This window comes from Coregonus clupeaformis, chromosome 17, assembly GCF_020615455.1.
Source record: "Coregonus clupeaformis isolate EN_2021a chromosome 17, ASM2061545v1, whole genome shotgun sequence".
In the NCBI taxonomy this organism is placed as follows: Eukaryota; Metazoa; Chordata; class Actinopteri; order Salmoniformes; family Salmonidae; genus Coregonus; species Coregonus clupeaformis.
The window spans coordinates 47,792,001-47,818,423 of record NC_059208.1 but is presented as its reverse complement, the minus strand read 5'-3'; the positions used below and the strand labels follow the sequence as shown (position 1 = coordinate 47,818,423).

Sequence of the window (26,423 nt, the reverse complement as noted above, 5' to 3'; positions counted from 1 at the left end):
TTGTCCTGTCCGTGGTTCCATTTAATATGTTTGTTGTTTGCTGTCTGCCAATTTCTGTAACCAGTCTTGAGGCAAATTAATTTGAATGGGGCCAATTGGACATGCCCCTGATCTTCAGTTCTGTTCTGAAAATAGTATTTGCTGTCCTTGAGGAGGATTGTTGTTTAAAGTAAAGTTAATATCTGTGGCAATGTAATGGCTTCATCGATTATATTCATATTGTTTTTCATCCATACAGAATATAGAACCTTTTGTCAATAAAATCCACCCCTCTCCAAACCTAAGTAGGGGCCAATGTAGCCTAGCCTTCTTGCACAACATTTCAAATAGGCTGCTACCCCTTTACTAATCTGGATCAGCTTTCATAGCCTATCGGTAGGGTCAGTGAAATGGAAGAGACAGTCCATACCGTGACAGCTGTGCAAATGCAGTGGGTAGACACGGGCTTTACCCCAGTCTGTCGCCCCGGTTGGCATGCACGAACAGCAATGACGGACTACTAGTGCCGAATGCCGATGGCATTGCAGGGATGCCAATTCGTCGCCTGTAGTGTTGTGAGGGCACGAAGCGGCCCCGCCTACTGTTACAACTCTGCTTTTTCATTGGTCCAAAGCTGCTCAGGGCGAGCGCTACAAACCCAAACTGCAATGCACAGGATTTTCGGTACGAGCGTGGGGCTGTGTAGCCTGCGTTTGCTACATTAGGAATAATGACCAAGTAAAAAAATATATAGTTCATAAGGGAGACGGGAAAGACATTTTCTTGTAAAGCACTGTCGAATTCATTGTTTTATTAATCCAGTGGACCAAACGTTCACGTTGGAACGCGGAGCTTCTCCTTTATGCACGGATGGAGCGGCGCAGTTAACCGACATTACATAGGATTCAGTTCAAGTAAGTTTTTCAGAGGTGAGTTAGATTTACTCTCTCGTGTATTTAGACTAGTTAAGACATCTGTCTGAGAGTTCCTTATCTTTTTAGCTAGAGCAATGTGTGCGAGCTCGATGAGTAGGCTAGATCACTTTGCGCCTTTATACAATAATAACTGAGTAGAGATTATTGAGTGAGAAAGGCTTCTAGTAGGGCAATGGTTTATTAAACTACAGTGATACACACTTACGAAATGGACAACTAAACACTACATTATGTAGGTGATTTTTTTGCCTTAATAAAACTAATTATTTTATGCATCTATAAAACCATTTTGTTCATATCAACATCAAATGCCTTGGAATATTTGTTCAATTGATAGACTCCACGATCTTGATACTGTCCGCGATATCGTGAGGATAAACGGATCATAATTGACAGTCTCTCTTGACGTCTCGGTAAACATGTTTCCTCCTGAGTTTGTCGGCCACTTTCTCTCGATTTGCTTCTGACCACAGGGGTCGCGTCATCGTGATCGGTTGTGATGTGAATATCCTCATCACAGAGACGCGGTGTGGAGCGCAGTGGTTGGGCTTTAGGACAATAGGTTTAAATACCCCTTTGCGATTCGAGGTTAGGAGGAGTGGAGAGTTGCTCCAGAGGTGAGTGTGAGATTGGGATTCACAACGTGTTGTAGACAGGCGAGAAGAACATACACACACAACATAACTCAGCTCTCATGGACAGAGTGAAGTGGGTCAGCAACCAAGGATTTCAGAACTCCCCCTGCAGGTTTTGGAGAGGTCAGGGGGCATTAGGCCATTGTCAAATTCAGTAATTGGGCTTAGTTTACTAGATAAACCAGTTGTAAGGCTAGAGATCACTGCCCATTCATCATTTTATGGGGTTGGTGGAAGGAATCGGTATCTTATCCGTTTACGCTTTGCATTCTCTCACAACATAACCATGTGAGAATAGAATAGAATGGACAATCAAAAGTAGTACCATGCAATAACACAGATTACTTCAGCTCTGTCCTTCCTCATATTGCTTGTCTTGATATGCTGCAGTCAGGAGTGTATGTAAATGTAATGTTCTCTAGGATGCATTATTTAAAAAAATCCTATAGCCCACTGCTATGCCCTCCACTCCTATGCCCTCCACTCCTATGCCCTCCACTCCAGCTGCATGTACTGTTTTGAGAAAGTCGCTTTAAGGTTAAAATGTTTCTCTGTGGAGAACGGCTTGCTTTGATGTGGTTAAACTGAAGTGCTTTGCTCCATTGCCAGGTCATATTCATTTTATTAAGCCTTTTGATGGTAAGACTCAGGATGATGGGAGGATAGAAGCAGAATGCCAAGGCCTAAACCAGCCAGCATGGCTGCTGCCAGACACAGTCCAAGTTCCCAGTCCAAGTTCCCAGTCCCCTTCTCTCAGTGCTTTCTCTCTTTCACTTTCACTCACTTTCACTCACTTTCTTTCTTTCTTTCTTTCTTTCTTTCTTTCTTTCTTTCTTTCTTTCTTTCTTTCTTTCTTTCTTTCTTTCTTTCTTTCTTTCTTTCTTTCTTTCTTTCTTTCTTTCTTTCTTTCTTTCTTTCTTTCTTTCTTTCTTTCTTCTTAAGTCCTCCTCATTAAATACATTATTATAGCATTGTGGTCTGGCGTGAATTCAGACAAACCATTGCATGTTTTTCACTTTGTTCTTCTCCTCAATGCAACACAACAGGGCTCCTGAACACAATGGAGTGTGACGCCATAGATTGCTGCAGGGAACGTCAGTCCTCAACTCTTTTGTATGCTCTCAGTAGGCTACACCAAGCACAGTGTGCGGCTGTGTGTGAGTGTGTAGGTGTGTGTAAGCACAGAGAATCAATGGAAAGATGAAGGTCAAGGTGAAAGATTAGCAGGAAATTGAAAACGCTCAGTGTTTTAATGCTCAGAAAAAGGGGTGGCCTAAAAAACTCAGTATGATGACATTTGACTTTTTGTACTGAGCTCTTCAAGAACACCCTCTTTCAGTTCTCTGCATGGAGCAGTTTGTGTGTGGTGTGTGTGTGTGTGTGCATACACTGTGTGTCTGTGCTCTGGTGTGTGCATCCATATGTGTGTGGTTCTCACTTTTTAGGAAATGTTGTCCTTGCATTCTTTAAAAAAGGAGTGTCTTTTAGTTTTCACAGCTGATAGTCATTTCATAGGGAGTGTAGCAGACATGGTATGTAAATTGTTCTTGATTCTGACCACGTCTCTATTGCTCTGTTAAGTCTATAGTCCATAAAGCAGTTTTCATCCAGGCTTCTCCCAGGCTTTAACCAGGCTTCTCACAGGTTTTATCCAGGCTTCTCCCAGGCTTTAACCAGGCTTCAGTCAGTCAGTGAAGGATTCTCCAGGATCTACAGTGACCTGACCTGGCTTTATTTATCAGGGTTATCTGATCCAGAGAAGTTACCCCTGGCCTGTTATCTCTCCTCCGGCCTGTCTCTCGTGTCCTGACACGTCCCTCCATGACAGAGGCATCCCTGAGGGGTAGAGGTATTTCTGGGGAGGGGTGGATTGGGGAGTGGAGGGGTGGAGTTGGGAGTTAGATTGAGAAAGGGATTTTTTGACATTCCTCTGGAGGGGCTGCTTAGACAGTAGGGGAGGTGAGGAATGTAAATCTAAATTAGGGAGGGGGAGAGAGGAGGTTGTAAATTGGGAGGGAAGAGATAGAGGTGGGAGTTAAATGAGAAAGGGAATTTTTCATATTCCTCAGGAGGAGCAGTTGTGATGAGACAGTAGAGGGAGGGAGGAGAGGAGAAGACGGGATGTTGGGATTGGGTTTAGGGAGTTGGATAAGAAAGAGAATATCAGATATTCCTCAGGAGAGGGAGATGGGGAGGGGAGGGGAGGGGAATGCAGGATGAAAGACTGTTCACTCCCTCTCTCTTACCCTCTGCTTTTCCTTCCTAGGCCTGGCGGGACAAGGCGTGTGTGAGGGAGGGTGGATATATTCTCTCCCCCTCCCCACCACTTTGCCTCCCAGCCTGTAGAGAAGGGAGGACTGAATTAAATAATTGCGGTCATCCATAGTTCACCCTAGCTTGTGAGCATCAAGCGATGGCGTCAGCCATGGCCTATAGAACAGAGTTCATCAGCGACTTTTGTAAAGTCATGGATGGCAGTACAGTGATGCTAGTGTTCAACCTCTAACAGAACTGGGTCAAAGAGACATACTGTATGTGTTTCTGTCAGTACCACTACTCTTTATTAATGAGTTTATAAGTAATCAGTGTTCATAAAGTGTCTCAGAGTAGGAGTGCCAAACTAGGATCAGTTCTGCATTTACATCATAATAAGTACGATTACATGGACAGGGGGAGATCTGATTCTGGATCAGAACGCTTACTCTGAGATGCTTTATGAATATGCGCCCTGGTCTTTGCATGAATATAAGCTCCTGATTTACAGTAAACCTGAGTCTTTATAAAGCTTATTGATGTGTAAAGTCTACATGAGGAAGCAGCAAAGATGTGTATAACCAAACTGATAGCCTGAGCAATGGAAGTCTTCTATTAACTGGTAAAGTGTGTGTGTGTGGTGTGTTGCTTTTGGACTCCCTCACAGGATGGGCTGGCAGGTGTTGGGAGTGAAAGGCTACTGGTCCACCCTAGGGCTCTCCCTCCATCCACTCCTCCCCCTCCATCCCTATATCCTAGATGAGGATAGAGATGGAGGGATGAGGACAGGGGGTTTCCTTCTCTCCTCTCCTCCGTTGTCTTTGAGCAGATGAGCAGATATGTGTTGTCAGTGCAGCCCTAAGGGAGGTCCTCCCCCTTAATCCCTAGAGTCCATTTAGGCCCAGCGGTGGAACGCACACACACTGTCGCTGGCGCTTACCTCTGCACCAGATGTACACACCACTGGGACATTTACATTTTTTTTTTACATTTTAGTCATTTAGCAGACTTTATCCAGAGCGACTTATAGTTAGTGAGTGCATACAATATTTTATTTTAATTTTTTCATACTGGCCCCCGTGGGAATCGAACCCACAACCCTGGCGTTGCAAACGCCATGCTCTACCAACTGAGCTACTTCCCTGCCCCTTGCACCTGCCTATGTTGATGGTTCAGTAGAAGCATGACCTCTTTCGGTATTACGCGTTTTAATAAACAGACATAAGCTGATAAGATGGATGTTTTGTTTTTCTGTTTTCTAATTTCACCCCCAGTTGTGAACAGCTGGGAGCCAGAGGAGAGGTAGGATAAAGTAGATAACATCCTCTGTCTTTATGGCCATTGGTGTTGCTATACGGAGGGGGATGGGGTGGGAAAGAGGGTTAACCTATTCCCCTTGCACTACCCATAGGATTCTGGTCCAAAAGTTGTGCACTATATTGGAAATAGAGTGCCATTTCAGAAGAAGCCTGAGCATACTGTACTTTGGATAACACGAATGATGGAGCAGTTTCTCCAGTAGTGTCCATCTGGAAGGCTGTCACACAGCAGTACTATGACATATGTTCTGTGTGTGTGTGTGTGTGTGTGAGAGAGAGAGAGAGAGAGAGAGAGAGAGCGGGAGAGTGTGTGTGTGTGTTCGTTTATCCTGAGGCAAAGCTAGCATGATGACTGACTGTTCATTTTCAAACTTAATGGCCCACATTATGAACTAAAAAACTCAACACTCTAGGGCTGACCCCATTTAGTCGATTGTTTGGTCGATAGGCTGTTGGTCGACCCAGATTTCTTTAGTCGAGCAGTCAGTCGCAAATTGCGTTTTGTTTTTATGGTGCACAAGACGCCTGTCTGATTCGCGCCTGTCTTAGGGGACTAATCCATTGCGGAGGCCGTGGGGATGGCACAGTCCACCACTCTAAGACTTGCTACTGAAATTGTATATGGTTATATTATGTAAGAATAATGGTGCAACACTAATAAAAATATAAAACACTTTTCCTATTTTGTTGCCTTACAACCTGGAATTAAAATGGATTTTTTGGGGGTTTGTATCATTTAAAATCAAATCAAATCAAATGTTATTGGCCACACGTGCTGAATACAACAGGTGCAGACATTACAGTGAAATGCTTACTTACAGCCCTTAACCAACAGTGCATTTATTTTAAATAAAAAAGTAAAATAAAACAACAACAAAAAAGTGTTGAGAAAAAAAGAGCAGAAGTAAAATAAAATAACAGTAGGGAGGCTATATACAAGGGGGTACCAGTGCAGAGTCAATGTGCGGGGGCACCGGCTAGTTGAGGTAGTTGAAGTAATATGTACATGTGGGTAGAGTTAAAGTGACTATGCATAAATAATTAACAGAGTAGTGGGGGGTGGGTGGGCAGTGCAAATAGTCCGGGTAGCCATGATTAGCTGTTCAGGAGTCTTATGGCTTGGGGGTAGAAGCTGTTGAGAAGTCTTTTGGACCTAGACTTGGCACTCCGGTACCGTTTGCCGTGCGGTAGCAGAGAGAACAGTCTATGACTAGGGTGGCTGGAGTCTTTGACAATTTTGAGGGCCTTCCTCTAACACCACCTGGTATTGAGGTCCTGGATGGCAGGAAGCTTGGCCCCAGTGATGTACTGGGCCGTACGCACTACCCTCTGTAGTGCCTTGCGGTCGGAGGCCAAGCAGTTGCCATACCAGACGGTGATGCAATCAGTCAGGATGCTCTCGATGGTGCAGCTGTATAATTTTTTGAGGATCTGAGGACCCATGCCAAATCTTTTCAGTCTATTGAGGGGGAATAGGCTTTGTCGTGCCCTCTTCACGACTGTCTTGGTGTGTTTTGACCATGATAGTTTGTTGGTGATGTGGAAACAAGGAACTTGAAGCTCTCAACCTGTTCCACTACAGGCCCGTCGATGAGAATGGGGGAGTGCTCAGTCCTTTTTTTTAAAATTTGATTTACACAACATGCCTACCACTGAAGATGCAAAATATTTTTTGGGGTGAAACAAACAAGAAATAAGACGACAAAACAGAGAACTTGAGCGTGCATAACTATTCACCCCCCCAAAGTCAATACTTTGTAGAGCCACCTTTTTCAGCAATTACAGCTGCAAGTCTCTTGGGGTATGTCTCTATATAAGCTTGGCACATCTAGCCACTGGGATTTTTGCCCATTCTTCAAGGCAAAACTGCTCCAGCTCCTTCAAGTTGGATGGGTTCCGCTGGTGTACAGCAATCTTTAAGTCATACCACAGATTCTCAATTGGATTGAGGTCTGGGCTTTGACTAGGCCATTCCAAGACATTTAACTGGTTCCCCTAAAACCACTCGAGTGTTGCTTTAGCAGTATGCTTAGGGTCATTGTCCTGCTGGAAGGTGAACCTCCGTCCCAGTCTCAAATCTCTGGAAGACTGAAACAGGTTTCCCTCAAGAATTTCCCTGTATTTAGCGCCATCCATCATTCTTTCAATTCTGACCAGTTTCCCAGTCCCTGCCGGTGGAAAACATCCCCACAGCATGATGCTGCCACCACCATGCTTCACTGTGGGGATGGTGTTCTCGGGGTGATGAGAGGTGTTGGGTTTGCGCCAGACATAGCGTTTTCCTTGATGACCAAAAAACTCAATTTTAGTCTCATCTGACCAGAGTACCTTCTTCCATATGTTTGGGGAGTCTCCCACATGCCTTTTGGCGAACACCAAACGTGTTTGCTTATTTTCTTCTTTAAGCAATGGCTTTTTTCTGGCCACTCTTCCGTAAAGCCCAGCTCTGTGGAGTGTACGGCTTAAAGTGGTCCTATGGACAGATACTCCAATCTCCGCTGTGGAGCTTTGCAGCTCCTTCAGGGTTATCTTTGGTCTCTTTGTTGCCTCTCTGATTAATGCCCTCCTTGCCTGGTCCTTGAGTTTTGGTGGGCGGCCCTCTATTGGCAGGTTTGTTGGGGTGCCATATTCTTTCCCTTTTTTAATAATGGATTTAATAGTTTCTGATATTTTTTTATAACCCTGATCTGTACTTCTCCACAACTTTGTCCCTGACCTGTTTGGAGAGCTCCTTGGTCTTCATGGTGCCGCTTGCTTGGTGGTTCCCCTTGCTTAGTGGTGTTGCAGACTCTGGGGCCTTTCAGAACAGGTGTATATATACTGAGATCATGTGACACTTAGATTGCACACAGGTGGACTTTATTTAACTAATTATGTGACTTCTGAAGGTAATTGGTTGCACCAGATCTTATTTAGGGGCTTCATAGCAAAGGGGTTGAAAACATATGCACCCACCACTTTTCCGTTATTAATTGTCCATTGCATGAAATCCAAATAAAATGTCATTTAAATCACAGGTTGTAATGCAACACAATAGGAAAAATGCCAACGGGGATGAACACCTTTGCAAGGCACTGTGTATATATTGTGTGTATATATATATACAGATCTGGAGAAAATTAAGAGACCACTGCAAATGTTTCTTAAATCAGCATCTCTACATGTATGACAGCCATTACATTCCTGTGTCTGTTGAATTCCAACACAGGCACACCTCATTCTACTGAATTAGGTACTGATTAGGTGATCACCTGAACCAAATCTTATTTAACGAGGAAAAGTATAAAAACCACTGCTGTGGTCATCACTATCCTCTTGCAATAGGACCAGCTGGATGGCAAAAACAGTGCTAATAGTACCTCAAAAGTAATATTAATCCAAAAATAACTATTGATCATGCCAAAAGAGTTGAAAAGGAAAGTTTTGAGTGAGGAAAAGAAGGGTTCAATTCTGGCTTTACTGGCAGAGGGATGCAGTGAGCGTCAGGTTGCTTTCATCCTTAAAATGTCAAAGACGGCGGTTCATAAGAACAAGGTCAAGCAGCAGACATTGGGGACAACAAAGCTACAGACCGGCAGAGGGCGAAACGACTCTCTACTGACCGGGATGACCGCCAACTCATTCGAATGTCACTCAACAACCGTAGGATGACATCAAGTGACCTACAAAAAGAATGGCAAACGGCAGCTGGGGTGAAGTGCACAGCGAGGACGGTTCGAAACAGGCTCCTAGGGGCAGGGCTGAAGTCGTGCAAAGCTAGAAAAAAGCCCTTCATCAATCAGAAGCAAAGAAGAGCCAGGCTGAGGTTTGCAAAAGACCATAAGGATTGGACCGTATTTGACTGGATTATGGTCATCTTCTCTGATGAGTCCAATTTTCAGCTTTGCCCAACACCTGGTCGTCTAATGGTTAGACGGAGACCTGGAGAGGCTTACAAGCCACAGTGTCTCGCACCCACTGTGAAATTTGGTGGAGGATCGGTGATGATCTGGGGGTCCTTCAGCAAGGCTGGAATCGGGCAGATTTGTCTTTGTGAAGGACGCATGAATCAAGCCACGTACAAGGTTGTCCTGGAAGAAAACGTACTTCCTTTTGCTCTGACATTTTTCCCCAACTGAGGATTGGTTTTTCCAGCAGGACAATGCGCCATGCCACACAGCCAGGTCAATCAAGGTGTGGATGGAGGACCACCAGATCAAGACCCTGTCATGGCCAGCCCAGCTCCAGACCTGAACCCCATTGAAAACTTCTGGAATGTGATCAAGAGGAAGATGGATGGTCACAAGCCATCAAACAAAGCCGAGCTGCTTGAATTTTTGCACCAGGAGTGGCATAAAATCACCCAACATCAATGTGAAAGACTGGTGGACAGAATGCCAAGATGCATGAAGGCTGTGATTGAAAACCAGGGTTATTCCACCAAATATTGATTTCTGAACTCTTCCTAAGTTAAAACATTAGTATTGTGTTGTTTAGAAATGAACATGAACTTATTTTCTTTGCATTATTCGAGGTCTAACAACACTGCATATTCTTTGTTATTTTGACCAGTTTTCATTTTCTGCAAATAAATGCTCTAAATGACAATATTTGTATCTGGAATTTGGGAGAAATGTTGTCAGTAGTTTATAGAATAAAGCAAAAATATTAATTTCACCCAAACACATAACTATAAAAAGTAAATCCAGAAAAACTTATATTTTTGCAGCTGTATATACAGTACCAGTGAAAAGTTTGGACACACCTACTCATTCAAGGGTTTTTCTTTATTTGTACTATTTTCTACATTGTAGAATAATAGTGAAGACATCAAAACTATGAAATAACACATATGGAATCATGTAGTAACCAAGGAAGTGTTAAACAAATCAAAATATATTTTATATTTGAGATTCTTCAAAGTAGCCACCCTTTGCCTTGATGATAGCTTTGCACACTCTTGGCATTCTCTCAACCAGCTTCATGAGGTAGTCACCTGGAATGCATTTCAATTAACAGGTGTGCCTTGTTAAAAGTTAATTTGTGGAATTTCTTTCCTTAATGCGTTTGAGCCAATCAGTTGTGTTGTGACAAGGTAGGGGTGTATACAGAAGATAGCCCTATTTGGTAAAAGACCAAGTCCATATTATGGCAAGAACAGCTCAAATAAGCAAAGAGAAATGACAGTCCATCGTTACTTTAACACATGAAGGTCAGTCAATCTGGAATATTTCAAGAACTTTGAAAGTTTCTTCAAGTTCAGTCGCAAAAACCATCAAGCACTATGATGAAACTGGCTCTCATGAGGACCGCCACAGGAATGGACCCAGAGTTACCTCTGCTGCAGAGGATAAGTTCATTAGAGTTACCAGCCTCAGGAATTGCAGCCCAAATAAATGCTTCACAGAGTTCAAGTAACAGACACATCTCAACATCAACTGTTCAGAGGAGACTGTGTGAATCAGGCCTTCATGGTCGAATTGCTGCGAAGAAACCACTACTAAAGGACACCAATAATAAGAAGAGACTATTTCATGGTTTTGATGTCTTCCCTATTATTTTACAATGTAGAAAATAGTAAAAATAAAGAAAAACCCTGGAATGAGTAGGTGAGTCCAAACTTTTGACTGGTTATATATATATATATATATATATATATATATATATATATATATATATATATATATATATATATAACACACACAGTTGAAGTCAGAAGTTTACATACACTTAGGTTGGAGTCATTAAAACTCGTTTTTCAACCACTCCACAAATTTCTTGTTAACAAACTATAGTTTTGGCAAGTCGGTGAGGACATCTACTTTGTGCATGACACAAGTAATTTTTCCAACAATTGTTTACAGACAGATTATTTCATTTATAATTCACTGTATCACAATTCCAGTGGGTCAGAAGTTTACATATACTAAGTTGACGGTGCCTAAATAAAGCTTGGAAAATTCCAGAAAATTATGTCATGGCTTTAGAAGCTTCTGATAGGCTAATTGACATATTTTGAGTCAATTGGAGGTGTACCTGTGGATGTATTTCAAGGCCTACCTTCAAACTCAGTGCCTCTTTGCTTGACATCATGGGAAAATCAAAAGAAATCAGACCTCAGAAATAAAATGGTAGACCTCCACAAGTCTGGTTCATCCTTGGGAGCAATTTCCAAACGCCTGAAGGTACCACGTTCATCTGTACAAACAATAGTACGCAAGTATAAACACCATGGGAACACGCAGCCGTCATACCGCTCAGGAAGGAGACGCGTTCTGTCTCCTAGAGATGAATGTACTTTGGTGCGAAAAGTGCAAATCAATCCCAGAACAACAGCAAAGGACCTTGTGAAGATGCTGGAGGAAACAGGTACAAAAGTATCTATATCCACAGTAAAACGAGTCCTATATCGACATAACCTGAAAGGCCGCTCAGCAAGGAAGAAGTCACTGCTCCAAAACCGCCATAAAAAAGCCAGACTACGGTTTGCAACTGCACGTGGGGACAAATAACGTACTTTTTGGAGAAATGTCCTCTGGTCTGATGAAACAGAAATAGAACTGTTTGCCCATAATGACCATTGTTATGTTTGGAGGAAAAAGGGGGTGCCTTGCAAGCCGAAGAACACCATCCCAACCGTGAAGCACGGGGGTGGCAGCATCATGCTGTGGGGGTGCTTTGCTGCAGGAGGGACTGGTGCACTTCACAAAATAGATGGCATCATTAGGAAGGAAAATTATGTGGCTATATTGAAGCAACATCTCAAGACATCAGTCAGGAAGTTAAAGCTTGGTCGCAAATGGGTCTTCCAAATAGACAATAACCCCAAGCATACTTCCAAAGTTGTGGCAAAATGGCTTAAGGACAACAAAGTCAAGATATTGGAGTGGCCATCACAAAGCCCTGACCTCAATCCTATAAAAAAATGTGTGGGCAGAACTGAAAAAGCGTGTGCGAGCAAGGAGGCCTACAAACCTGACTCAGTTACACCAGCTCTGTCAGGAGGAATGGGCCAAAATTCACCCAACTTATTGTGGGAAGCTTGTGGAAGGCTACCCAAAAAGTTTGACCCAAGTTAAACAATATATATGAATTAATTAATTAATATTTTATAACAAATGTGCTTTCTTTCGCGTTGGATAGCAGTCCCTGTCTGCAGTTCTGAAACATCAGTGCACTGTTGAATTGGCGCCTTTTCCTTGACCATGATGCTATGTGCATAATAGCAGTTAACCAGCATATTGGTGTTGAGAACTATGCGGCGGAGCCAGCAGCGGAGTGAGGAGTTGGCATTGAGGAGTACACCACATCAGTCACTGGCTTCATCAATAAGTGTATCGACGACTTCGTCCTCACAGTGACCGTACGTACATACCCCAACCAGAAGCCATGGATTACAGGCAACATCCGCACTGAGCTAAAGGGTAGAGCTGCCGCTTTCAAGGAGCGGGACTCTATCCCGGACGCTTATAAGAAATCCCGCTATGCCCTCCGACGAACCATCAAACAGGCAAAGAGTCAATACCGGACTAAGATTGAATCGTACTACACCGGCTCTGACACTCGTCGGATGTGGCAGGGCTTGAAAACTATTACAGACTACAAAAGGAAGCACAGCCACGAGCTGCCCAGTGACACAAGCCTACCAGACGAGCTAAATCACTTCTATGCTCGCTTCGAGGCAAGCAACACTGAAGCATGCATGAGATTACCAGCTGTTCCGGATGACTATGTGATCACTCTCTCCGTAGCCGATGTGAGTAGGCTTTTAAGCAGGTCAACATTCACAAGGCCGCAGGGCCAGATGGATTACCAGGACGTGTACTCCGAGCATGTGCTGACCAACTGGCAAGTGTCTTCACTGACATTTTCAAATTGTCCCTGACTGAGTCTGTAATACCAACATGTTTCAAGCAGACCACCATAGTCCCTGTGCCCAAGGACACTAAGATAACCTGCCTAAATGACTACCGACCCATAGCACTCACGTCTGTAGCCATGAAGTGCTTTGAAAGGCTGGTCATGGCTCACATTAACACCATTATCCTAGAAACCCTAGACCCACTCCAATTTGCATACCGACCCAACAGATCCACAGATGATGCAATCTCTATTGCACTCCACACTGCCCTTTCCCACCTGGACAATAAGAACACCTACGTGAGAATGCTGTTAATTGACTACTGCTCAGCGTTCAACACCATTGTGCCCTCAAAGCTCATCACTAAGCTAAGGATCCTGGGACTAAACGCCTCCCTCTGCAACTGGATCCTGGACTTCCTGACAGGCCGCACCCAGATGGTAAGGGTAGGTAACAACACATCTGCCACTCTGATCCTTAACACGGGGGCCCCTCAGGGGTGCATGCTCAGTCCCCTCCTGTACTCCCTGTTCACCCATGACTGCATGGCCAGGCACGACTCCAACACCATCATTAAGTTTGCTGACGACACAACAGTGGTAGGTCTGATCACCGACAACGATGAGACAACCTATAGGGAGGAGGTCCGAGACCTGGCCGTGTGGTGCCAGGCTAACAACCTCTCCCTCAACGTGATCAAGACAAAGGAGATGATTGTGGACTACAGGAAAAAAAAAGAGGACTGAGCACTCCCCCATTCTCATCGACGGGCCTGTAGTGGAACAGGTTGAGAGCTTCAAGTTCCTTGTTTCCACATCACCAACGAACTATCATGGTCCAAACACACCAAGACAGTCGTGAAGAGGGCATGACAAAGCCTATTCCCCCTCAGGAGACTGAAAAGATTTGGCATGGGTCCTCAGATCCTCAAAAGGTTATACAGCTGCACCATCGAGAGCATCCTGACTGGTTGCATCACCGCCTGGTATGGCAACTGCTCGGCCTCCGACCGCAAGGCACTACAGAGGGTAGTGTGTACGGCCCAGTACATCACTGGGGCCAAGCTTCCTGCCATCCAGGACCTCTATACCAGGCGGTGTCAGAGAAAGGCCCTAAAAATTGTCAAAGACTCCAGCCACCCTAGTCATAGACTGTTCTCTCTGCTACAGCACGGCAAGCGGTACCGGAGCGCCAAGTCTAGGTCCAAAAGGCTTCTCAACAGCTTCTACCCCCAAGCCATAAGACTCCTGAACAGCTAATCATTGCTACCCAGACTATTTGCACTGCCATACCCCACCCCCACTTTTTATGCTGCTGCTACTCTGTCTATTATTTATGCATAGCCACTTTAACTCTACCCACATGTACATATTACCTCAATTACCTCAACTAGCCGGTGCCCCCGCACATTGACTCTGCACCGGTACCCCCCTGTATATAGCTGCTATATATATCGCTGCTCTGGCACCCCAATGGTGGAACAAGCTCCCTCACAACGCCAGGACAGCGGAGTCACTCACCACCTTCCGGAGACATTTGAAACCCCACCTCTTTAAGAAATACCTGGGATAGGATAAAGTAATCCTTCTACCCCCCTCTTTACTCCAACCCCCCCAAAAAAATATAAAAAATAAAATAAACATTGTAAAGTGGTTATCCCACTGGCTATAAGGTGAATGCACCTATTTGTAAGTCGCTCTGGATAAGAGCGTAAATGTAAAATGTAAATATAGCCTCCCTACAGTTATTTTATTTGACTGCTGCTCTTTAGTTATTTGCTTAAACATTTTTTACTTAACACTTTTATTTATTTTTTACTTTAAAAAATGCATTGTTGGTTATGGGCTTGTAAGTAAGCATTTCACTGTAATGCCTACACGCATGTGGCAAATAAAATTTGATTTGAGATGAGAAAACAGCTCTTGCCTTAATTGTCTAAAAGTGAGGAGAGGAGGAGCCTAACTGTTAAATGTGCCTGGTTATATAAATCATTCATGTATATCTACAGAAATAAGACAGATCCTTCTTCTGTTTCCTGTTTGAGTGTTTGTTTAATAATCTACTGATTCCATTAGCTCCAAGCCTCAAGCAACCACAACATGTCGGATAAAACCATTTCACAAATTTGGCGGTTTTTAATCTTTGCTTTACACTTTTTTATTTTTTTCGTTAGAACAGCGTCTCTGGTATTACTTATAATGTATTTAGTGTTGTTTACACTGTTCCAAATGGTCAGAAAAATGATATTGTAATGTAACAGCACCTGTTTGTCACACATAATATGCACACAGCTCTCGCTCCTATACCCTCCTTTTTCTTCATCTCCTTCTTCTTCTTATTATTATGATCATTATAATAATAAGTAATGTCATTATCATTAGTAGGCTTAGTATAGCAGCCTTGTATAACCAGCATCGATCTGTAGGCATAAGAGTGCATCCTGTTTAGCTGTCTTAATACCGTAACTTACTTAGGCCTATATGTCAATATATAGTATAGGCTTCTGGATCATTCATTCATTCATTCATTCATTCATTCATTCATTCATTCATTCATTCATTCATTCATTCATTCATTCATGTCATCACACAGCATACGAGTCATTCATGATTTGAAACGCAATCAAGCATTTTAGTTTAAAATGAAATAACAAAGGGAGCCTTGAATAATTAGTCTGAGCAACAAATAAACCGTTACATGTCAGCAATTGCATTCACGAATGCTTGCGTCTGTTTTTAGTCTTTGCTGTAATAAAGGATATACAAAAATGGTACACTTATAATTTATTTAGTGTTGTTTAGACTGTTCCAAATCGTCAGAAATAAATCTGTAGTAATCTAACAGCACCTGTTTGGCACACATAATATGCACGGCTATGCAGCGCTTTCTCCTTGCCTTCTTTATTTTTCGTGATCTCCAGTAGTTTCCACAACTAAGTCAAATTTTTCCACACATCTGACTTCCCCTTTCCCTCCTGAGCAACCAGTAAACATTCGCCCGTTTCGAGTTTATTTTTCACGTCCTCCTCATCCATTTTGCTGTCATGTGTTATGGTGTTCGGAGTTTGTTATAACCAATTTATTAATGTGATAATGATGGGCCATATGTCATGCCCCAATTGTCACGTGCATGCGATGCATACATGTCACGTAAAGAGAGCAAAGGTTGAGGGAATAGGTAATGTTTTTCCTAAACAAATGATTTTGCGCACTGGACTGTTGACGCTATCCAGCGTAACACGGGGAAAATATACCCCGGCAATACAAAGTACAGGTAGCTCCACCGAGCTACACTCATCTCACATGAAACAATCACCCACAAGGACAAGGGGGCAGAGGGAACACTAAAACACATACTAATGAGGGGAATATGAACCAGGTGTGTGTAATTGACAAGACAAGACAAATGGAATGATGATATATGGAGCGGCAGTGGCTAGAAGGCCGGTGACGACGAACGCCGAAGCCTGCCCGAACAAGGAGGGGAGGCAGCTTCGGAGGAAGTTGTGACAGTCAGTCGGAATCCCTCGAGTCATTTGTGTGTCTTAATTATTTCATTAAGCAGTGCGCTTAAAGCATCAGACAAGTTCAGTGCATACAGTTGATTTTATTAAAACACATAGGGTGTGTCTATATATGAAAAAATACATGTTTTAGAAAATATAGACCAATCGATTGGTCGAAAGAACAGATGACTCGGTAGACCAAGATGGGTTTTTTTGGGGGACAGCCCTACCACACTCATGTTTATTAGGCTACTCAATGCCTTCTTTGTGTTCTTTCACTGGTCGCTCTGACATACTAAACTCACCCAAAGTACTAATATTGACATTAAAGTTTCTGGAACTCTTCACTCCCTGCCTTCTCAAAAACACCCAACTCATAAGTCTTCTTCACTCAGGGAAGTAATCTTTCTGTCTCTTCCATTTTAAATACATTATCTCCCCACAGTATGTGCAGGGTGATTATCATAGCTATTGCGTATGTGTGGAATCGCACATTAATAGTTTAATACCAGCAGCCAGTCATTTCTCCTGACTGGAGCCAGATGTGCTGCTGCTTTTCCTGTACAGCTGACTGGGTAGAAGCCTGAGGCGCTGTAACAGCAGGTAACTGGGTTCACATGGATGATCTCTAATCTGAGCAGCAGGAAGCTGAACAGCCAGCCCACTGAGCCCAGAGCCTCCTCAGATGGATCATGTCCCCTAGTCTCATCACCTACTGTACCTACCTGTTCTCTCGTTTACTTTCCTTTCCCTCTGTCTCTCTCTCTAATTTCTCTCTCTCTCCACAGCATGGTTCCCAATTTGAATAATGAACACTGTTAGTTTCCAGCATTTCAAAGCATGGTACGTGGTGTGTGTGCACACATATCTGTGTGTGTTTGCATGTGTACTTGTGTGTGTGTGTGGCCCGGAGCGGAAGTGTAAAGGGGCTGGTGTACTGAGCAGTTCACTACAGGGTGGTGATGACTAGTGGTATTAAAGCGAACAGCTCGTAATTCGGTTAAATCCAGGAAAGCGCCATTTCCGTCACTTTAATGGGGCTTGGAGCTTAGGATCGACAAGTCATTTTCATCACCGTCTTAGTAGTAGAAATATGGAAATACATACTATTATGCAGTATCTCAGGAATATTTTAAAAAGCCTAACCCTTTGAAGCTCTTCTATTTGGTCAGAAAGGGCACATTTAGTTGGCCTAAGTGTTCATCTCTTTTGCAAGTGTTAATCTATTTTGCAAATTCATCTTTTCTTTTTGTCTTTCTCTCCCACTGTGTCTCTTTCTCTCAGTTTCTGCAGTGTTCCTAAACGGTTGCTCTCTTATTCTGTTCAAACTGTTCTGAAGAAGGGTTCAGTTGTGGATGTGAAAAGAGTGGAGGACAGATTCACCATGACCTCAGTAGCTGCTGTATCTCCGTAGCACCTACAGTTGAAGTCGGAAGTTTACATACACCTTAGCCAACTACATTTAAACTCAGTTTTTCACAATTCCTGACATTTAATCCTAGTAAGAATTCACTGTCTTAGGTCAGTTAGGATCACCACTTTATTTTAATAATGTGAAATGTCAGAATAATAGTAGAGAGTGATTTATTTCAGCTTTTATTTATTTCATCACATTCCCAGTGGGTCAGAAGTTTACATACACTCAATTAGTATTTGGTAGCATTGCCTTTAAATTGTTTAACTTGGGTCAAATGTTTCGGGTAGCCTTCCACAAGCTTCCCACAATAAAATGGGGGAATTTTGGCCCATTCCTCCTGACAGAGCTGGTGTAATTGAGTCAGATTTGTAGGCCTCCTTGCTCGCAAACGTCTTTTCAGTTCTGTCCACACATTTTCTATAGGATTGAGGTCAGGGCTTTATGATGGCCACTCCAATACCTTGACTTTGTTGTCCTTAAGCCATTTTGCCACAACTTTGGAAGTATGCTTGGGGTCATTGTCCATTTGGAAGACCCATTTGCGACCAAGCTTTAACTTCCTGACTGATGTCTTGAGATGTTGCTTCAATATATCCACATAATTTTCCTTCCTCATGATGCCATCTATTTTGTGAAGTGCACCAGTCCCTCCTGTAGCAAAGCACCCCCACAGTCTGCTAAATGGCATATCATTATTATTTATTTATTATTATGATGCTGCCACCCCCGTGCTTCACGGTTGGGATGGTGTTCTTCGGCTTGCAAGCAACTCCCTTTTTCCTCCAAACATAACGATGGTCATTATGGCCAAATAGTTCTATTTTTGTTTCATCAGACCAGAGGACATTTCTCCAAAAAGTACGGTCTTTGTCCCCATGTGCAGTTGCAAACCGTAGTCTGGCTTTTTTATGGCGGTTTTGGAGCAGTGGCTTCTTCCTTGCTGAGCGGCCTTTCAGGTTATGTCGATATAGGACTCTTTTTTACTGTGGATATAGATATTTTTGTACCTGTTTCCTCCAGCATCTTCATACGGTCCTTTTGCTGTTGTTCTGTGATTGATTTGCACTTTTTGCACACCAAAGTACATTCATCTCTAGGAGACAGAACGCATCTCCTTCCTGAGCGGTATGACGGCTGTGTGGTCCCATGGTGTTTATACTTGCGTACTATTGTTTGTACAGATGAACGTGGTACCTTCAGGCGTTTGAAAATTGCTCCCAAGAATGAACCAGACTTGTGGAGGTCTACCATTTTTTTTCTGCGGTCTTTGCTGATTTATTTTGATTTTCCCATGATGTCAAGCAAAGAGGCACTGAGTTTGAAGGTAGGCCTTGAAATACATCCACAGGTACACCTCCAATTGACTCAAATGATGTCAATTAGCCTATCAGAAGCTTCTAAAGCCATGACATAATTTTCTGGAATTTTCCAAACTGTTTAAAGGCACAGTCAACTTAGTGTTTGTAAACTTCTGAACCACTGGAATTGTGATACAGTGAATTATAAGTGAAATAATCTGTCTGTAAACAATTGTTGGAAAAATTACACGTGTCATGCACAAAGTAGATGTCCTCACCGACTTGCCAAAACGATAGTTTGTTAACAAGAAATTTGTGGAGTGGTTGAAAAACGAGTTTTAATGACTCCAACCTAAGTGTATGTAAACTTCCGACTTCAACTGTACAGCAATAAGAGAGAACAATTACCAAGATAAATATTCAGTTGAGGGGATGGTAAAATGTTTTCAGTGTAAACTTAATTGACTAAAACCAGATATATAAAGTATGAAGAAAAGATAATTGAGCCATATATACACTGAACAAAAATATAAACGCAACATGTAAAGTGTTGTTTCATGAGCTGAAATAAAAGATCCCAGAAATGTTCCATATGCACAAAAAGCTTATTTCTCTCAAATTTTGTGGACAAATTTGTTTACATCCCTGTTAGTGAGCATTTCTCATTTGCCAAGATAATCCATCCACCTGACAGGTGTGGCAAATCAAGAAGCTGATTAAACAGCATGATCATTACACAGGTGCACCTTGTGCTGGGGACAATAAAAGGCCAATCTAAAATGTGCAGTTTTGTCACACAACACAATGCCACAGATGTCTCAAGTTTTGTGGGAGCGTGCGATTGGCATGCTGACTACAGGAATGTCCACCAGAGCTGTTGCCAGAGAATTTAATGTTAATTCCTCTACCATAAGCCGAGGTGGCTTTTTTTCGAGAATTTGGCAGTACATCTAACCGGCCTCACAACTGCAGACCACGTGTATGGCATCGTGTGGGCGAGCGGTTTGCTGATGTCAACGTTGTGAACAGAGTGCCTCATGGTGGCTTTGTGGTTATGGTATGGGCAGGCATAAGCTACGGACAATGAACACAATTGTATTTTATCGATGGCAATTTGAATGCACAGAAATACCTTGAGATCCTGCAGCCCATTGTGAGGCCCATTAAAAAAAAAAAAAAAAAGGTATTTGTGACCAACAGATGCATATCTGTATTCCCAGTCATTTGAAATCCATAGATTAGGGGCTAATTAATTTATTTCAATTGACTGATTTCCTTATATGAACTGTAACTCAGTAAGATCTTTGAAATTGTTGCATTTTGTATTTTTGTTCAGTATATATTTTTAAAATAAGATTATCTTTGAGAACTAACAATCACCAACATAAAAACTAGACAGTCAGGGAGAATCAAAAGTAAAAAAACGGATTTTGTTATGTTTGAGTCACTCACATAGCATAATAACACGGCATAAGCCATGGTAAAAAATGTGTGCAATTGCTGGAAATTAGCTTTAAAACAGGCCAAAAAATGTATCTGCAGCTAAGAGGAGGGCCGCTAGAAATGTTGGTCGGAGACCGCGCCATTGGCCTCTCCCACTACCACGTAAAGTTTGGGATTATCATCATCACCTCTGATTTCTTCCTTGGATACCACACACCTCTAGCCTGACGACTCATACTAATTCTGCTACTCTATCTTGTCGCGACATACATATCATCGTGGATAATAAATGCTAGTGGGTGTGGCGTTTGGCCGGAGCGATGTGGATATGTAGGCCGTCATTGTAAATAAGAATTTGTTCTTTACTGACTTGCCTAGTTAAATAAAAATAAATAGGTAGCCAGGCTAAAAGACCTCCACACTGAGTGAGTGAATGTGCAGCCAGCCAGCTCTAAGCTTGTCATGGCCGTCCTCCCCTCCCCCTTCTCTTTCTTCCTTCCTCCCTTCTTTTCCAGTGTGCTCTTTAAATATTGGTCTTCCAAATATTTCCCAATACCAAAGAAAGCACCAGATACCCACGGTTGTCGCCCACGTTTGTGTCGTCGTAGTGACACTGTGACTATAGACCTACATTATGCCCCACTTTCACCAGTGTTGCCATGCTTGTTCCTACTTGAAATGTCATATCACATATTTTATTGATATTTAAATTCAGAACAATGTAATCAAGATAAAATATATATTTTTAAGAAGTGTCCAGATTTGTTTGTCGTTTTTTCTGTCTTCGACTCAAATCCAACATGGCTACCTCCTGAGGTAGACCTGGAAAGCAAAGCGGTGACCATCCAAACTGGATCAAGCCAGCTATTTCTGCCCCAGTTAGTGGTTATTTTAAAGCTGAAAATAAAACCCTCTTTCTCTCTCCCTGGTAGTCGTGGCTACAGTGATGACACTGAACTAGCTGTTGAGATGTTTTTTTTTGTGTTAACTCAAGTCCAGAGACACAGTTATTGTTTCATTGTAGTTTGATATTAATAATGAATACTCTTGTCACAGTGGCTATTGTCTCGCTGACCCAGTGACATTTTCACAGTGTTCAAACTAATAAGGCTATGTTTAAAATGGCACCCCTTTCTCAATATAGTGCACTACTTTTGAGCAGGGCCCTAGGGAATAAGTCTCTGTAACTTGATGTCCGTGGCTGTGAAAGCTGACGTCCACACAAGTCATTGAATAGCAATTAGTCCCCCAATCTGATTTATAGGTCATAAGCATCATCTTTATAGGATGGAGGGACATTTGGGATTGGACGTGGCGTGACTTTTAAACATTCAGATCACCAGATCATATCATATCACCAATTTGTAAGTCGCTCTGGATAAGAGCGTCTGCTAAATGACGTAAATGTAAATGTAAATATCAAATATCAGTCTGGTTTCATGTTTAATAATGGTTAGGCTATCTGTTACAAAAGCTATGCTAGTGCTATCTCAATGGCCATGTCCGAATAAACATAGTAGCATACTACATACTTAAACTGCATAGTGTGTACTCAATTGTCGCATACTATTTATGTAATGTTTAGTCAAAAGTATGCAGTATGCCACGGCTGTAGCGTACTACTTCGCAACAGCTTCGCATATATAAACCGGAATGATCGCTCAACAACAGCAAGCTTATCGGGTATCCAGCTAACTTCAAGTCCTACTAAAGCACGTAGCTAACGTTGGCTATTTGGCTAAAGTAAAGGCACGGCAGGCTGCAAATAACAATCTGTTTTCAAAGATTAATTATTAAATAGTCGTGATCACAACAAAAAACAACTAACATTTGAACACTGCAGAAGACTCTTTGGTCGTCTTCTGTGCCATCTTCAATTCGTTTTATGTTTACTTTCAGAGAACGATCAAATCTCAAAGCCCTCCTTCTATCCAGTTTGAATGCATTGTGGGTGTGAAATTCCTGAAAAGTTTACAATTCATTCATACTACATGAGAAGCCCAACATGAGTAGTATGACATCTGGGCATTTAAAGCATACTGAATTTTTGAAATGTCACATACTATAAAACTTAATTTTTTCACATACTCAAACAGCCTTCTATTTAGGACGCTAGTATGGGTGAGTGCGTGTCTCTATAAACAGTAATCCTCTAGGATGGTTGTGTTGGTTAGGTAGTATGACCTCTGACCTCCTTGACTTGGTTCTGCTCTTGCGCTCTCTCGCTTGCTCTCTCTCTCAACCGTACTGACTTTGGTTGCTGTTGGCCTAACACACATAAATAACTACATTCCGTTTCATCTTCCATTAGACACATTCCATGTGAAATTCCAACAATTCTTCCCCCAGCTCTCCTCTAAAGGCATCTGAAATGAATCAATTGAATCATGTTATTTAATTGACTCTCAGCTGACTCCTGTTAGTTACCATCCATCCTGCCCTATTGTATAGCTCATCACTCACAGTCTAGACCGCAGGAATTCACTCAGTATTGGTCAACGCTTGGCTTGTCGTACCAAATGACATAGTTGTATCTCTGCGTTAGATCAGGATATCCACATGACATGATGTGAGTAACTAACCACTTAGAAGAGAAATCAGTATGCTGTGTCGTCTGAAGGGTGAACCCTCTTCGGCAATACTATACATGAAGGGTACCTATATAAGGACTTCTCAATACATTCATATCCCACACATACCACATTCATAAGCAGCACATAATTATTATACATCTCCCCTACCACTGGTGCTCTATTGACCTGACATGGTGTGTGTGCTGAATTACAATTGTCACATGACATGGTGTGTGTGCTGAATCAATTCAATTTCAATTTAAGGAGCTTTATTGGCATGGGAAACATATGTTTACATTGCCAAAGCAAGTGAAATAGATCATAAACAAAGTGAAATAAACAATACAAAATTAACAGTAAACATTACACTCACAAAAGTTTCAAAGGAATAGAGACATTTCAAATGTCATATTATGTCTATATACAGTGTTTTAATGATGTGGTAATAGTTAAAGAACAAAAGGGAAAATAAATAAACATTGTATTTAAGATGTTTGTTCTTCGCTGGTTGCCCTTTTCTTGTGGCAACAGGTCACAAATCTTGCTGCTGTGATGGCACACTGTGGTATTTCAATAGAAAAGGGAGTTTATCAAAATTGGATTTATTTTTGAATTCTTTGTGTGTCTGTGTAATCTGAGGGAAATATGTGTCTCTAATATGGTCATACATTTGGCAGAAGGTTAGGAAGTACAGCTCAGTTTCCACCTCATTTTGTGGGCAGTGTACACATAGCCTGTCTTCTCTTGAGAGCCAGGTCTGCCTACGGCGGCCTCTCTCAATAGCAAGGCTATGCTCACTGAGTCTGTACATAGTCAAAACTTTCTTTAGTTTTGGGTCAGTCACAGTGGTCAGGTATTCTGCCACTGTGTACTCTTTGTTTAGGGCCAAATAGTATTTCCGTTTGCTCAGTTTTTTGGTAAATTCTTTCCAATTTGTCAAGTAATTATCTTTATGTTTTCTCATGATTTGGTTGTGTCTAATTGTGAATCACCACTGTCACATGATGTGGTGTGTGTGCTGAATCACCACTGTCACTCTCTGTTTCCATGTTTTATATGTTTTTGTGTGTGATCGTACGTGAGAATTGGGGTAGGAGCAGTGGCGGCTCCTGAAAAAATTCTCAGGAGGGGCAATTTTTCTGATGATTTAGGTGACCTACACACATTTAAAAAAAAGATATGTCCAGCAACAACATGAAGACAGGGGCAGCATATAAGTCAATACCAGAAGCATTTATTGACTGATCTCAAAAGTGTTGGCTTACCAGGGTTGGTGGAGCCCTCAGTTTCATCTTTGCCTCGCAAAGCTAACTCAAACACTCCGCAAAACTTCACACACTGGATTAGCCGGCTGAGGATGTGGCGGTTCTTGCTAATGTCGTAGTAAATATATTTGTTATAGTGAATATGGAATATGATATGTTGAGTAAAATGTTGTGCTAAGATCTATTTAGGTCAGGAGCTGGTTATAAGTTCTGTTCCTATCCAATAACAATGGACAAAAGGGTCCTATCTTGTCAGCCTTGTCAGCAGGTGGCCAAGGACAACACCCACGCCATAGGCCTCTCAGTTCTTCCAACTCACGAGTTCTTGCTCTGAGGACACACACACACACACACACAAACACACACACACACACATCATCACTGTTAAACACACACACACACACACTCATCATCACTGTTAAACACACACACACACACACACAAAAATCCCCTCTCTTAGGCTGAACATTTGAAGACAGAGAACCCGACTCAGAGCCAATGCAACAGTGACAGTAGCCTGGAGGTGACCTCGCCCAACTCATCAGGACCAATCAGAAGATCAGAACTACTAGATTGAACCTACTTCATTTATTGCATAAAATGTCTGCACACAATGTTTCGGGGCTCTCTTCAGATAATAATAATAATAATAATAATAATAATATGCCATTTAGCAGACGCTTTTATCCAAAGCGACTTACAGTCATGCGTGCATACATTTTTGTGTATGGGTGGTCCCGGGGATCGAACCCACTACCTTGGCGTTACAAGCACCATGCTCTACCAGCTGAGCTACAGAAAGTGGATACTCATGGATGCGCATTGCAATTGTAAAATGTCAACACAATTGGAGACACCACGTCATTTTTGGAGACATGTTATTGACAGTAAACTATTGTAGATGCGACTGCTAACTAAATAAAACATTTTAGCTGGCTAGCTAATCATCTTAGCTAAATGTGGGGCAAACAATTCAGTTATTTACCGTTAATTTGAGGGATTGGGGTGAAATAAATCGAGTTACATAGTGATACTTTACGATATACTGTATTGACAATATCGCAATATTTTAGCGCTAGTTGGCTGTACCTGCACCAAAACACCATTATTGTTCCTTCATAGCTTGTTCTCAATCTTTTCACATTGGGAGCCAATTAGTTTTCAGCACTTTTATTTCCATGACTGATCAAAACTCGTTCTCATGGCTTTCTGATCCCTCTGCAACAGACATATGGTGCGCAATAAAATCACAGTATCGAATCTCAATACGTATAGAATCATGAGACTCGCAATGCTGATGCATATATCTTATCGTGAGGTTCCTGGCAATTCCCAGCCCAAGTTCATTTGCCACAACAAATCTCTTCGCTAGCAAACGCTAATATTTTGGTAAGTGATGCAAATAGTGAACTATGTAGGGCCAGGATGTAAAATATATGTAGCTGCAGCAATTTCTCTTATCTGATATGGTAAGTAATGGGGCTTAATTTATAGCTTATAGTTTGACGAACGGGTCCGTGAACGCGATTCCAGATATATTTACCTCTGAATAAACTGCCTTTATTACACCATATCCACATCCAGTAAACTTGTGATTATCAACACTAACCTCATCGTTGTGGCGGCGGACAGCTAGCCTGTATCCCTCGTCATCCAGTTGAGTGAGTGGCAATGTCTTTTTTCGTTTCGTACCAATTTTTGGAAAATCCTCGGGTGTAGGACTTTCCGCCTTTAGTAGAAACCTGTTGAATTATTAAATTTGGTCTGGGAGGTCCTAATTGTTTCGTTGCCAATTTATCTTAATTTGTTCGCCGACAAAAAGGAACTTCTTTCAAAGACACAATCGAGTTGGACTGAAGCCTAGCCATTTTGATAGTAGTAGTGAATTGATTGAGGCTGCTACCTGGTCTTTTCTTAGTTACGTTCATTCGTGGTTACGTTATGTATGACGAAAGCGCGTA

At 42.2% G+C, this 26,423-nt stretch overlaps 1 protein-coding gene across 7 annotated transcripts in view; it reads left to right on the top strand.

Moving 5' to 3' along the window:
* The first annotated feature begins 461 nt into the window (after nt 1-461).
* LOC121586666 (rho family-interacting cell polarization regulator 2-like) overlaps nt 462-26,423 on the top strand; it is a 62,927-nt gene continuing 36,965 nt past the window's right edge. For 4 of the 7 annotated variants that reach the window (XM_041903575.1, XM_041903573.1, XM_041903572.1 and 1 more), the window contains exon 1: nt 462-908. In XM_041903575.1, the coding sequence (XP_041759509.1) occupies nt 842-908 (67 nt within the window). In that variant the 5' untranslated portion in view covers nt 462-841. The remainder of the gene's footprint in view (nt 909-26,423) is intronic. The other 3 variants (XM_041903578.1, XM_041903577.1, XM_041903574.1) reach the window with 2 other exon arrangements.